Below are 13690 nucleotides of genomic sequence, written 5' to 3'. Positions count from 1 at the left end.
AAGGTACATACAATTCCTCCTTATCTGTGCACTCAGCCTCTGAGGTTGCCATTATATATAAAGTCTATAAAATGAACATTTTAAGAGAGATAGACATATCTGTAGAACTTTTATTACAATAATTTTATCATTAGTTACTGATAGCCTCCTGCTATCCATAATTTATAAACCACATCTCAACATGAATTTGTATGTGTAGGAGAAAAAAATAATATCCATAATGTTAAATACTGTTCATAGTTTAAGGCATCTGCTGAGGAACATACTTCCAACAGATAAAGGAGGTATCGTGATTTTAATGAAACCTGCCCCCCAAGCTCATATACTTGGTGGTATAGCTGTTTAGCTGGGGAGCAATGGCTGACTCTTCAGGCCTCTGTCCTAACCCATGGATTGATTCCCTGATGGAGTCACAGTATGCTGGAATCACTGGGTGTGCTAAAATGAAGCAAGTGAGGCCCAGATGGAAGAATCAGATGACTGCAGGTGGACTCAAGTGCCCAGGGGAAGGAAATTGTGGACAGAACCTTTCTCCCTCTTTCTGCTGCCTTTTGTCTCTCTCTGGCTCTGTGTCTTCTACTCTCTCTGTCTCTCTTCTCTGTGGGTCTGTGTGTCTATGTGCCTGTTTGTGTGTCTGTGTGTGTGTTTGTGTGTCTGTCTGTGTGTGTCTGTGTGTCTGTGCGTGTCTGTGTGTGCATCTATGTGTGCATCTGTGTCTTTGTCTCTGTGTGTCTCTGTCTCTGTGTATGTATCTGTCCCTGTGTGTGTATATATCTGTGTGTATATCTCTGCATGTGTCTCTCTGTGTGTATGTGTCTGTGTGTGTCTGTATGTGTCTCTGTCTCTGTGTGTGCATCTGTGTGTGTTTGTGTGTATGTATGTGAGAGAGGGGGGGTGGGGGTAGAGAGATCCCATTCTGTAGTTCAGGAGAACGTGGAATATGCAGCCCAGGCTGACTTTACTCCATGAGCTAAAATAAATTCTCTGAATTATTCTATCAGGTTTATCTCTTCCAAAGCAGCTAAGACAGGAGGACTTTCATGGATGGTCTATGTAGAACATACAAGTATTCCAAAGAACCACAAGTGAGCTGGGTCAGGGATCCCACCCAAGACCTCACAGCTATTAAGGGCAGAGTTGAGGACTCACAGAAACTATTTCACTGTGCTGGGAGAAAATACATTGTGCTTTTCTGTACCTCGGTCAACAAGGACGCTACACTTGCCCTTGGTTTCATCTGGCTTCTGCTGCATAGTAGCAGTAATGAATCTGGCCTCCTCTGTGTGTGCTCAGAAGTGGAAGGAGGGTGGTCCTTAATAACATCCCCATGAGTTTTAAAGGAAGGTCAAATATATTTTTATCATGTTATGATGGCCATTTGACCATCTGAAATGTCAACAGGTCTAAGCACGTGATGAGAAGGTCCTCAGATAAGAAAGAGCTGTCATGACTGTCAGATTTCACAGGTCAGGCAGCACCGGCTGACAGCGTGTGCTGGGGCCTCCAAAATTATATCCTTATAATGTGTTTGTTTTAGTGAGGAGCTTTCTTCCTGTGAAAGGGCAGAAAGCTTTGTACTCTAAACCACCAGCCACAAATGACACCCCACTTCTCACGCCTTCAAGCTGAAGGCACGCAAGAAGTGAGCATGGGGGAGGAAACCTAAAATGAATTTTAGAACTGTCCACACTTAACATTGCAGATACTCACTTTGCCATCAAGCCTCTCGGTTTTTAATGGTGAGATCATCAAGTAGCAAAAAAGATCAGACCTCACACATGTATATGGAAATTCAGATTTTGACAAGTAGATATCCAATATGTGCACAGCAACATAAAATGAACTAATAATTTTAAAAAGTAGAAACGTTTCCTCCTCCCAACTTTCAAATTTCTCTGTTTAACTTCATCATTAAAAAGCTAATTTTTTCTGTTCCTCCAGGAACTATTTATTTAGCAACTATTATGTGACAGACTATTTCAATGAGTAAATCATGTGAAGCCTAACTCACAGGGCTTGCATTTTCAAGGAAGAAAACAGGTTAATAATAACTGGTACAAGTGCTGTGGGGACTGGGACTCACTTCATCTGTCTAATGAGAGTCACAAGACACCCCTGGGGTGACATCTGAGCAGAGAAATGAAGGCAGTGAAGAAGTCAGGTCATTCTCTGCCAGACAGAGTCAAGGCTGTGCTAGATCTATTTAAGAAAACCCCCATGGAGGGTCCTGTAGAAAAGGGGGGCACAGAACAGAGAGCCGGAAGAGTCAAGAACAATACAAAACACCTACAGAGTCAACTAACCTGGGTCTGTGCGGGCTCACAGAGACTGAAACCACCAACCAAAGAGCATGCATGGGCTGGACCTAGACCCCTGCTCATTTGTACCAGATGTGCAGCTTGGTCTTCATGTGAGTCCTTAGTCTCCAAAAGGTTTCTATAGGATCCCCTTTCCCTAGGGTAGCTGCCTTGTCCAGCCTCAGTGGGAGGAATGTGCTTGATTCTGCTTCTACTTCATGTGTCAGGGCAGGTTGGTACCAGTGGGGAGGCTTTCCTTCCTCTAAAGAGAGGGTAGTTGGGGGGGAGGAGTTTGGTGGGGTGAAAGTGGCGGCAAGGAAGGAGGCTGTGATCAGGATGTAAAGTGAAGGAAAGGAAAGGAAAGGAGAGAGGAGGGGAGGAGAGGAGAGGAGAGGAGAGGGGAGGGAAAAGAAGAGGGGGAGAAAGGGGAAGATAGGAGAGGGGAGGGGAGGGAAGAGGAGAGAAGAGGAGAGGGAAGGAAAGGAGGGGACGGGAGGGATGAGGGGAGGAGAGGAGAGAGGAGAAGAGGGGAGAAAAGGGGAGGAGAGGAGAGAAGAGGGGAGGAAAGGGAAGACGAGGAGAGAGGAGGAGAGATGAAAGGAGAGGGGAGGAGAGGAAAGGAGAGGGGAGAGAGGAGAGAGGAGAGGGGAGTGAAGAGGAGAGGAGAGAGAAGGGGAGGAGAGGAGAGGAGAGGAGAGGGGAGAAGAGAGAAGGAGAGGAGAAAGGGAGAAGGAAAAGGAAAAGGATCCCCTCCCAAAGTGCATGTGAATGAGTGTGACTAAGGAAAGAAAGACAGATGTGGCCAGGGTGGCCTGTGCCAGGCTCCCTAAGATAATGTGACAGTAGCCTTGACTCTCTGGAGCCAAAGTAGAGGGCTGGAGGTTAAGACATGACACAGTCTTAATACATTCTGCTGTCCATACTGAGAACAGACAACAGGACATAATGTAGGGAAACCAGCTAAGAGCCTATGCCAATAGTCTAGGGATTGTGGTGGATCACAAAAGGTTGCAGAAGGGGGTTTAAAAAATAAAAATCAGGGTAGAAGATTCCAGAGTTAGGATGTGGACAGCACAGGAATAAAATAGAATGACCAACAGCTAGAATGAAAAGGGTAAGAGCTGAGCAAACACGCTGTAGTTCAATAGTCTATGAGCATCCAGATAGGCAAGTCATGTCAGTAGTTGGATAGATTCACGTGCCAGGAGCTCAGGGAAGGCACTGTGGCTGTGTGTGGTCCGGGTCAGCATCTAGATGTTCTTTAATGCCATGTGCAGCTGGAGACAAGAACCCCGATGTGTATGGAGACAAGAACCCCGATGTGTAATAGAGCAGCAAGCAGCAAGAGGATGTACAAGAAGAAACATCAGTGTGAGGACCTTGGGGTAGACAAGTTAGCCTCGGCTTCCTAGATTCAGTCTGTTCTGGGTAAGCACGGGACAGTAAAGCAGCTCAAAGACATACGACGGGTGAAGTTGGGATGCTGGACAACAGGGCATGAATCCAGCCCACTGCCTGTGCCTCTCCTGGTGACAGGAGAGACCACCACCGGGTAAGGGACAAAGCAGCTCCACGGAGTTGGCATGACTTCTGCTCAAAGGTGGGAAACAGTGTCCCCTTGTGTCTCTATAGGGGAATGCAGCCTTTAAGATATCCAGAAGGGTTAAAATACTTGTGGTATCTGAAGTTGTGATTATCTGTTATGATAGCAGAATAAAATTAACACGAGTCTAGACAGAGTATATTCGAGATAAGCAAGGGAGAAAGAAACTGTATCATTGAGGAAGGGGAGTCACAGACAGCACAGAAATGGGACAGAAAATAAAGGGAGACAAGAGGTTTTTCTAGATAGAAGCGGCAGCAATATGAAATACTTCCTACGACCAAGGTGGACACTGACAGTGCCCTCAGAGAGGAAACCCTGAATCTCACTGTGTCGGGAAAGAGAGAGGTGGGAACTGACACTCCGCCAGTTTTCCCTTTTTCATTCTGAGACCCTAGTTCATTTTCAGTTGGCTCTCTCTCTGTGTGGGGAAAGCCCTAAAGACGTCGAGGGGTGTTGATGATGGAAGACCTGGATGTCTCTTGCTCCCCTGGAAGCTGAGAGTTGTCCTTAACCAGCATAAATGGCAAGTGACAGGCGAAGGGAAGAGAAATGGCAATGCCCACATCCTCCCCCGCGCACACAGCCACACTAGTCTTCCAGGTTTCAACTGTCCTTCTCTCAAATTCCTTTTAAAAACACCTTAACTGTTCCTCCGAAGAACAACAGGTGCTGAAGTTAATAAATAACCTCTGATGCCCAGTGCGATTCACACCGCGCAGCACACAATGATTAGTTCCTTCCCTGTCCACTCAGTGTTCACAGAGGCGTTTCCACTTTGCCTTTGTAGAACTGAAGGCAAGAGAAACAGGGTTTGTTTCGACCACCAGCCCAAATCCCATGGGAAGACACAGGTTCAAAGGTAGAAATACTGACTTTGAAAGGCCTTGAGATAAAAGAGCTGCTGGCAAAACGTCCCCTGAGCCACCCGAGAGACAGGACGCTGGGCAGGTTAGAAAATGTCTGCAGAACCACAGAATCCCCACTCCCCCATCACCTGTCTGTGAGCGGAGTTATGACAAGTCTGTCAGTGCAGCCTAAAAACTCGTTCTGGTATATGAAAGCCACGTCTGTGATGTGGATCATCATCTTGTCAGAATCGTCCTTAAAATAAAACCTGCACTGTTTCAGCCACTCAAAGTCCGTAGGGCTCTTGACGTGCATGTGACACTGAAAGTCAAGAGGCACTCTGCGTTAGACCTGAGTCGAGTCTCTTACTAAGTAGACACATTAGCATTTTCACAGATCACAAAGTAGAGGTGTGGGGTGGGGGGACCCAAGAGGGTGAGAGGCGGCAAGCCTCTCGTCACATGACTCCATCAGTTACTGATCAACCAAACAGAAACCTGAGGGGCTAGAAGAGTGGGAGGAGCCAAGGCCACTCCAGCTCCGCCCCTCAGCATGAAAGGGCATTACACTTCAACAGTAAGAGTTGCTTCTAGAACTGTAGTCCTTTGTGCATAGTTCCAAATTATCTGAACCGTGAGAGTCGATCTATGAGAATATAAAGACAGAACTACAATAATGTCCTAAAAGTAATCTCTTAATATGATCAAATCATTTGGGTGGTTTTTTTTGTTGTTGTTGTTTGGTTGGTTGGTTTGGTTTGGTTTTTTTTTTTTTTTGTTTGGTTTTGGTTTGGTTTTTTGGTTTTGTTTTGGTTTTTTGCCATTTTTTCCCCTATAGATTTTCAACATGCCAAAAATCCTAACAATTCAATGAAAGCCTAATACCTGGAGGTGGTTTTGTCAAAAATGTTTACCAGAACTTTAAGACAATTTGCTTAATTCTTTTTGACAAATAAAAAGTCCAAACCTGCCCTGTGCCCTTTTTCTTAGTGCCCTTTATTTCTCTAGGAGCCACGCAGTGAGCTTAGATAGTAGGTGAGCAGATTAGGACAAAGCAGTTTGGAACCTCAGTCCTCTGATTCCGCCACCTCAGGGCCAATCTTTCATAATCTTTTCTAACCTGGTGAGGCTGAGGCACAATCCAGAAAACTGCGCGTTAAGTGCTTCTTGCCTCTCTCCTAATATTGCGATGTACAGAGGCAGACAATCCTAAATTCTTCTTACAGGCTGCAGAAATGTAGCTATGCATCTCCCTTCCATCCCTCTCCGCGTGACATTGGCCACGTCACAATCAACAAGCATAAAGAACTTGTGTTTAAGGGTGGTGTTCGTCAAACACCCCAAAGAAATGTTAAGCAACTCTACTGCCAAGTGTGTCTATATCTGCCCCCCCCCCCAAAAAAAAAGCGGCCATGTTGGACCAACCACTACAAGGGAAGCAAGAGAGAGAAAAGATCTGGGGGTGCTGCATGGCATTTTAGAAAGTAATTCCTCCTTTCCCCAGCGATGTGGCATAGATTATGGGAATATGACAGAAATTCCAGCTTAAGGCCAAAAAGACAGTTTGACATGTGTGCTCTGATACCAGTAAGCCTCTGCCCGAATCTGACCTTTTCACGAATTCAATCTAATCAATCCAGTGGGCGAACGCAGATGGCATCCGGAGTTTGCTTTTGCTGTATATGATACAACATTTATAAAGCATTTACCAGGTCATCAAAGATGTCCCTTTGGTGCACGTGAATAGTAATCAGAGTCTCGTATTTAACCCGCTCCACGGAACTCAGGTCCTTTGTGGTAATCTCAATCAGCGTGTTCAGTAATTCTAGGAAGGACTGGTTGGTCTTCTGCATGATTTTCTTATCAAACTTGGCATTTCGAAGGGCTTCTTCTGAGTCCCGGGTCCATAGCATTTGAATGCCTAATAACCCAACCTTGTAGAAGTTTTAAACAAACAAATGAAAAAGGATAAGGCTTTGTGAGAATGTACACAGTACACTCACTAATTGCATGGAATTCAAAGTTTATATAGAAACCACAGCATAACTGATTGTCATAGTTAATATACAAATGGATGGCCTTGATATCAATTTTTTGATTTGTTTCAAAGTCCACAAACTCAGTTCATGTTGCTTATCTATGGGAAGCTCTTTATAGTGCTTGTGTCTCTCGGGATCTTAGATCACACATGTTTAGTTCACACTTCTCTCCAAACAGATTTTAAACTCATTTGCAAATAAGGAATTAAATTAAGTTGGCTTTACTCAAATGGGCACAGTGCTTGCATATAGCAGACACTCATAAAATTCTTTATTGATCACAAGGACTAAAAGTATTTTAATACTAAAGAATATTTTTCTAGTTAAATGTACTCAGAGTACACATTTATGATCTATGTATATTGCTACATACAAAGATTTCATAAGAGAAAAACTATCTTAAGTTTTAAAAGTATGTTAAGTATCTGTTACACCAAGTCATATTTAAGTATACCATTATATATAACCAAATAACCAATAGTTGAAATCTTTAATCCATATTTGGTAAGTCCTTAAGAAAATCTTAATATTTGGTCAGAATAAAAAATGCACAGTTTATAAGACATATATAGGCAATATCTAAGATTTAAAATGACTGTTTTATAAAAAAAAAATTACTTTCCAATTTGAGTCCACTGACCTGAGCAGGGAAGGAGGAAAGAAATTCAATCAATTGGAAACCGGATTCTTGAATATTTGCAGCTGCCTGGCGAATCACTAGATGTAATGAGAACTGAGATTCCTCCAGCAGAGAATTCAGCCAGACCTCCACATTGCCCTCTGCCAACACAGGCTTGTCCAGTTCAATTGTCTCACCCTCCCTCGAGGAAACTGACAGAATCCGATCATAGATCTGCATTAGGAGATGAAAAGGATAGCTGTGTTATTATAAAAATAAGAAATACCCTTCCTCTGTGCCCTTTGTCGGTGCCACCCTTCTCATTACAAGTTAAGGCACAAATCATAAAATAGAAGGCAAAACAGGATAGAAGGTCATTTCAAAGCATCAACCAAAAGCTAGTTCTAAAATCTATCAAAGAAATCTAAAGCTAGTTTTAAAATCTATAGAATAAAAAATCAAATCAATTTCAACTCATCTGAACTCTAAAGTGCTGAACTTGTTTCTATTTGCTAATTATTATTCCTGCAAGTCACCAACCTCAACTTCAAAGGTGTCTTGTTTTGTTTTGTTTTGTTTTGAATTCTTCAATATACCTTTCATTGGAAGTAGAAGTTTTAAAGATAACCACAGTGGTCAAAAGTGGGTATGTAACTCAGCCTGTATCTCTTAATCATGGTTCATTTGTTCCGATAAGGATTTACACATTGCTAGATAGTTTATGTCTTAGAGGGTATATTAAGGTCATTATACCAAATGGCTTATGGAAAGAGAACTTGGAATAAACTGTGACTCTTACGTGGTCAGAGATGGTCTTGTTCAAAAACAGGCACTGAGAATACTGAGATTTTTATGGAAATAAAGCATATCTAAAGTAGTCTGGAATAAAAGGAATACCTAATACAAATATTCTGATGGAAGAGAAAAAAATTCTAAACTCCTCCAAGCTACATGGAGCTTGCAAAGAAGCTGCAAATCCATACCACATGATTATTGGGTTGGCATTAGGAATGGCATAATCAATAGGATAATGAGAATGGAGCCATGACAAAGTAGTTCCAACTCTGTGCCAAGCCCCATGATCTTCCAGGAGAGGAGTCTCCTGTGTCTTCTGACCAAATGCAACCCTATCCTGCTCAGTTCCCTTCAGTCTCTGGGCAGGGCAGCATTATGAGAAGAGCATGCTCTCTAGAGTTCAAGGCCTAGAGTCTGATGGAACTCTTTATGGAAGACAGAACTAAGACCAAATTCCTTGTATGTGTCAGTCAACAAAGGAAGGCACCCATTCTGAATCTCTACCCATATGTATGACAAGCAAAATGGTGCCAAGGCAATGAATGCTCTTTAGTTTTCAAAGGTAAACCAGCAAAACACCATTATTTGGGGGCTGAAACATAGTGCTGTGTTATGTCCTCTTTAGTTGCATTTGGTACTTATAATTTTATAAAATTTAGAACCCACAAAATCAGGACCTGAGTGTGTACATTTTCTGGATGTACCTTCCAACTTTGTGGTGGAAACAAACAAACAAGCAAAGGCAGCATTATCTGCAGAAGTGACTGTCACACAGAGGCTAAAGGTTAGTAGGCATTTAACCTACCAACTAGGAGATAAACAGCCTTTGCTCCTCAGCCTAAAACTGTGAAAAGATTTTCTGTTGAAGAAAAATCCAGTACGATAGCAGAAAGATTTCCCCAAATGTCATGAAGAACTTCCTTCTTGACATAATATATTTTCTTAATTAAAAAATTACATTATTGTTAAATACAAACACAAAGATGAACTACTGCCAGAAAAGAAACAGTGTTTTAGACCATCTTCAGTGTTGGCCTCAATAAAAATTGTTAGACATGCTGGCTATTATTGCAAATGTGTCTGATCCCAGCACTTGGAGAAATGAGGTAGGAGAATTACAATCTTGAAACCAGCCTGTGGTGTGGAATGAGTTCTGGACTAGCCTTTGTTACACAATGAGCTCATATCTCAAAATAACAACAACAACAGAATAGAGTAAAAGTAGAATGTATATAAGTCTTCATCTGAGCCTGGGAGAGAGCTGGTCTCACAGAAGTACTTTCACCCCTATGTTCACAGGTGAGACCAACACTTTTGTTCCAATAACTGGCCAAAGAGGGACCGGCCAGGAGACCACAGGACACAGGAACCACAGAGGAACTGAGGAAAGAATTCTTTAGAATTATTCCATCAGCAACTCAGAGCTAACCCTGTGACACAGCTCCCCATACACAAATCCTGCCCAAAGAGTACTGGTACACCCATGATCACAGACTCACAGGAGAAAGAGGCTCCAATCAAAGACAGCAGGACCAATTAACACCAGAGATAACCAGATGGTGAAAAGCTAACCAATAACATAAGCAACAGAAACCAAGTCTACTTGGCATCATCAGAACCCAGTTCCCCCACCACAGAAAGTCTTGGATGCCCTACTACACCGGAAAAGCAAGATTCTGGTTTAAAATCACATCTTATGAGGATGATAGAGGACTTTAAGAAGGACATAAATAAATCCCTTAAAGAAATACAGGAGAACACAGGGAAAGGAGTAGAAGCCCTTAAATAGGAAACACAAAAATCCCTTAAGGAATAACAGGAAAACACAAACAAACAGATGAAATAATTGAACATAACCATCCAGGATCTAAAACTGTAAATAGAAACAATAAAGAAATCACAAAGAGAGACAACCCTGGAGATAGAAAACCTAGGAAAGAGATCAAGAGTCATAAATGCAAGCATCACCAGAAGAATAAAAGAAATACAAAAAAAAAAAATCTAATGGGCAGAAGATACCACAAAAAACATTGATACAATAGTCAAAAAATGCAAAATGCAAAACACTCCTAACCCAAAGCATCCAGGAAATCCAGGACACAATAAGAAGACCAAACATAAAGAAAGTAGGTATAGAAGAAAGCAAAGATTCCCAACTTAAAGGATCAGTAAATATCTTCAACAAAATCATAGAAGGAAACTTTCCTAACCTAAAGAAAGAAGTGACAATGAACATTTAAGAATCCTACAGAACTCCATATTGATTAGACCAGAAAAGAAACTCCTCCTGTCACATAATAGTCAAAACACCAACCAAATGCACAAAACAAAGAAAGAATATTAAAAGCAGTAAGGGGAAAAGGTCAAGTAACATATAAAGATAGACCTATCAGAATCACATCATACTTCCCATCTTAGACTATGAAAGCTAGAAGATTTTGTGCAGATGTCATACAGATCCTAAGAGGAAAAAAAAAGTTATCAAAAAGGATAAGGAAGGACACTTCATACTCATCAAAACAAAAATCCACCAAGATAAACTCTCAATTTTGAACATCTATTCTACAAATGCAAGGGCATCCACATTCATAAAAGAAATTTTGCTAAAGCTCAAAGCACACACTGCACTTCACACATTAATAATGGGTGACTTCAACACTCTTGAACAGATTATATAAACAGAACCTAAACAGAAACACTGTGAAATTAACAGAAGTTATGAACATAAAGTATTTAACAGATATCTATAGAACATTTCATCCTAAAAAAAAAAAAAAAAGAATATACCTTATTTTCAGCACCTCATGGTAACTTTTCCAAAAATGACCATATAATCGGTACACAAAACAGGCCTCAATAGATACAAAAAGATTGAAATAATATCATGGCTCCTATGAGATCACCACAGACTAAGGTTGGCCATCAATAACAATGAAAACAACAGAAAGCCCTCATACACATAGAAGCTAAACAAGGTTCTACTCAATGATAACTTGGTGAAGAAAGAGATAAAGAAGAAAATTAAAGATGTTTTATAATTTAACGAAAATGAGGGCACAACATACCCAAACTTATGGGACACGAAAAGGAATGCTAAGAGAAAAACTCATAGCTCTGAGTGCCTTTTAAAAGAAACTGCAGAGAGGATACACTAGCAGATTGACAGCACAGCTGAAATCTCTAAAACAAAATGAAGCGAATGTACCCAAGAGGTGTAGATGGCAGGAAATAATCAAACTCAGGGCTGAAATCAACCAAATAGAAACAAAAAGAACTATACAAAGAATCAGCCAAACCAGGAGCTGGTTCTGTAAGAATATCAACAAGATAGATAAACCCTTACCAAGACTAACTAGAGGGCACAAAGACAATCTTCAAATTAACAAACTCAGAAATGAAAAGAAAGACATAACAACAGAAACTGAGGAAATTCAAAAGATGGTCAGATCCTACTAAAAAAGCCTATACTCAATAAAACTGGAAAATTTGAATGAAATGAACAATTTTGTAGACAGATACCAGGTATCAAAGTTAAATCAGGATCAAATAAACCATCTAAACAGCCATAATCCCTAAAGAAATAGAAGTAATCATCAAAGGTCTCCCAATCAGACAAAGCCCACAACCAAATGGGTTTAGTGCAGAATTCTATCAGACCTTCACAGAAGACTCAATACCAATACATTTCAAATCATTCCACAAAATAGAAACAAAAGAAACTCTACCCAATTCCTTCTATGAAGCCATGATTACACTGATACTAAGACCCCACAAAGACTCAACAAAGAACGAGAACTTTAGACCAATTTCCCTTATGAAGGTCGATGCAATAAAATTCAATAATATTCTCGAAAACCAAATCCAAGCACACATCAAAAGGATCAGATTATTCACCATGATCAAGTAGGCTTCATCTTAGAGATGCAGGGATAGCTCTCAATATATGGAAATCCATTAAAGTAATCCACCACATAAACAAACCCAAAGGGGGGGGGGGGACACATGGTCATTTCATTAGATGCTGAAAAAGCATTTGACAAAATTCAACTCCCTGCATGTTAAAAGTCTTGGAAAGACCAGGTATTCAAGGCCCATATATAAACACAGTAAAAGCAATATACAGGAAACCAGTAGGCAACAACAAACTAAATGGGGACAAATTTGAAACAATCCCACTAAAATCAGAGACTATGCAAGGCTGCTCTCTCTCTCTCTCTCTCTCTCTATATATATATATATATATATATATATATATATATATATATATATATTCAATATAGTACTTGAAGTTCTAGCTAGAGTAATTAAACAACAAAAGCAGGTCAAAGGGATACAAATTGGAAAGGAAGAAATCAAAATATCACTTTTTGCAGATGATATGATAGTGTACTTAAGTGTCCCCAAAAATATCACCAGAGAACTCCTACAGTTGATAAACAACTTCAGCAAAGTGTCTGGATATAAAATTAACTCAAACAAATCAACAGCCTTTCTCTACTCAAAGGATAGATGGGCCAAGGAAGATTTTAGGGAAATGATATCCTTCACAATAGTCACAAATAATATAAAATGTCTTAGGATGACTCTAACCAAACATGTGAAAGATCTATATGACAAGAACTGCAAGTGTCTGAAGTAAGAAGCCAAATAATTACTCAGAATATAGAAAGATCTCCCATTCTCATGGGTTGGCAGAATGGTCATCTTGCTAAAATCAATCTACAGATTCAATTCCAACTCAATTCTTCATAGAGTTAAAAAGAGCAATTCTCAAATTTATTTGTAATAACAAAAAACTCAGGATTGCTAAAACTGTTCTCAACAATAAAAGAATATGGAAGAATCAACATCTCTAACATCAAGCACTACTACAGAGCAATAGTGATTATATATATGTATATATATATATATATATATATATATACATATACATATATATATAATGTATATATAAAATGGCATGGTATTGATACAGAGATAGACAGGGTAGATCAATGTAATAGAATTGAAAGCCCATAAATAAACCCACACATCTATGGTCACTTGATCTTTGACAAAGAAGCTAAAACCATCCAGTGGGAAAAGACAGCATTTTCAAAAAATGGTGCTTATTCAACTGGAAGTCAGAATGTAGAAGAATGCAAATTGATATATTCTTATCTCCTTGTACAAAGCTCAAGTTCAAGTATATCAAGAACTTCCACATAAAACCAAATACACCAAATCAAATAGAAGAGAAAGTGGGAGAAAGCCTCAAACACATGGGCACAGTGAAAATTTTCCTGAACAGAATACCAGTGGCTTGTACTCTAAGATCAAGAATCAACAAATGGGACCTCATAAATTTGCAAAGCTTCTGTAAGGTAAAGAACACTATCAATAAAACAAAACAGCAACCAACAGATTGGGAAAAGGTAATTACCAATCCTATAACCAATAGAGGGTTAAAATCAAATATATACAAAGAAGTCAAGAAGTTAGATGCCAGA

At 40.2% G+C, this 13690-nt stretch overlaps 1 protein-coding gene across 1 annotated transcript in view; it reads right to left on the bottom strand.

Annotated features, from left to right (window-relative positions):
• The window catches only part of DNAH5 (dynein axonemal heavy chain 5), a gene marked incomplete at both ends in the record, with an annotated part of 235306 nt that overhangs the window by 129191 nt on the left and 92425 nt on the right, over positions 1-13690 (bottom strand). Inside the window, 3 exons of the mRNA XM_080933639.1 lie at positions 4898-5070; positions 6458-6682; positions 7428-7640. Of these exons, the coding sequence (XP_080789765.1) occupies positions 4898-5070; positions 6458-6682; positions 7428-7640 (611 nt within the window). The remainder of the gene's footprint in view (positions 1-4897; positions 5071-6457; positions 6683-7427; positions 7641-13690) is intronic.

The sequence above is a fragment of the Micromys minutus genome, assembly GCF_963924665.1.
Source record: "Micromys minutus genome assembly, chromosome: 20".
Classification (NCBI taxonomy): Eukaryota; Metazoa; Chordata; class Mammalia; order Rodentia; family Muridae; genus Micromys; species Micromys minutus.
Note: the sequence above shows the minus strand (reverse complement) of the source record. Positions and strands in the feature narration are given on the sequence as shown.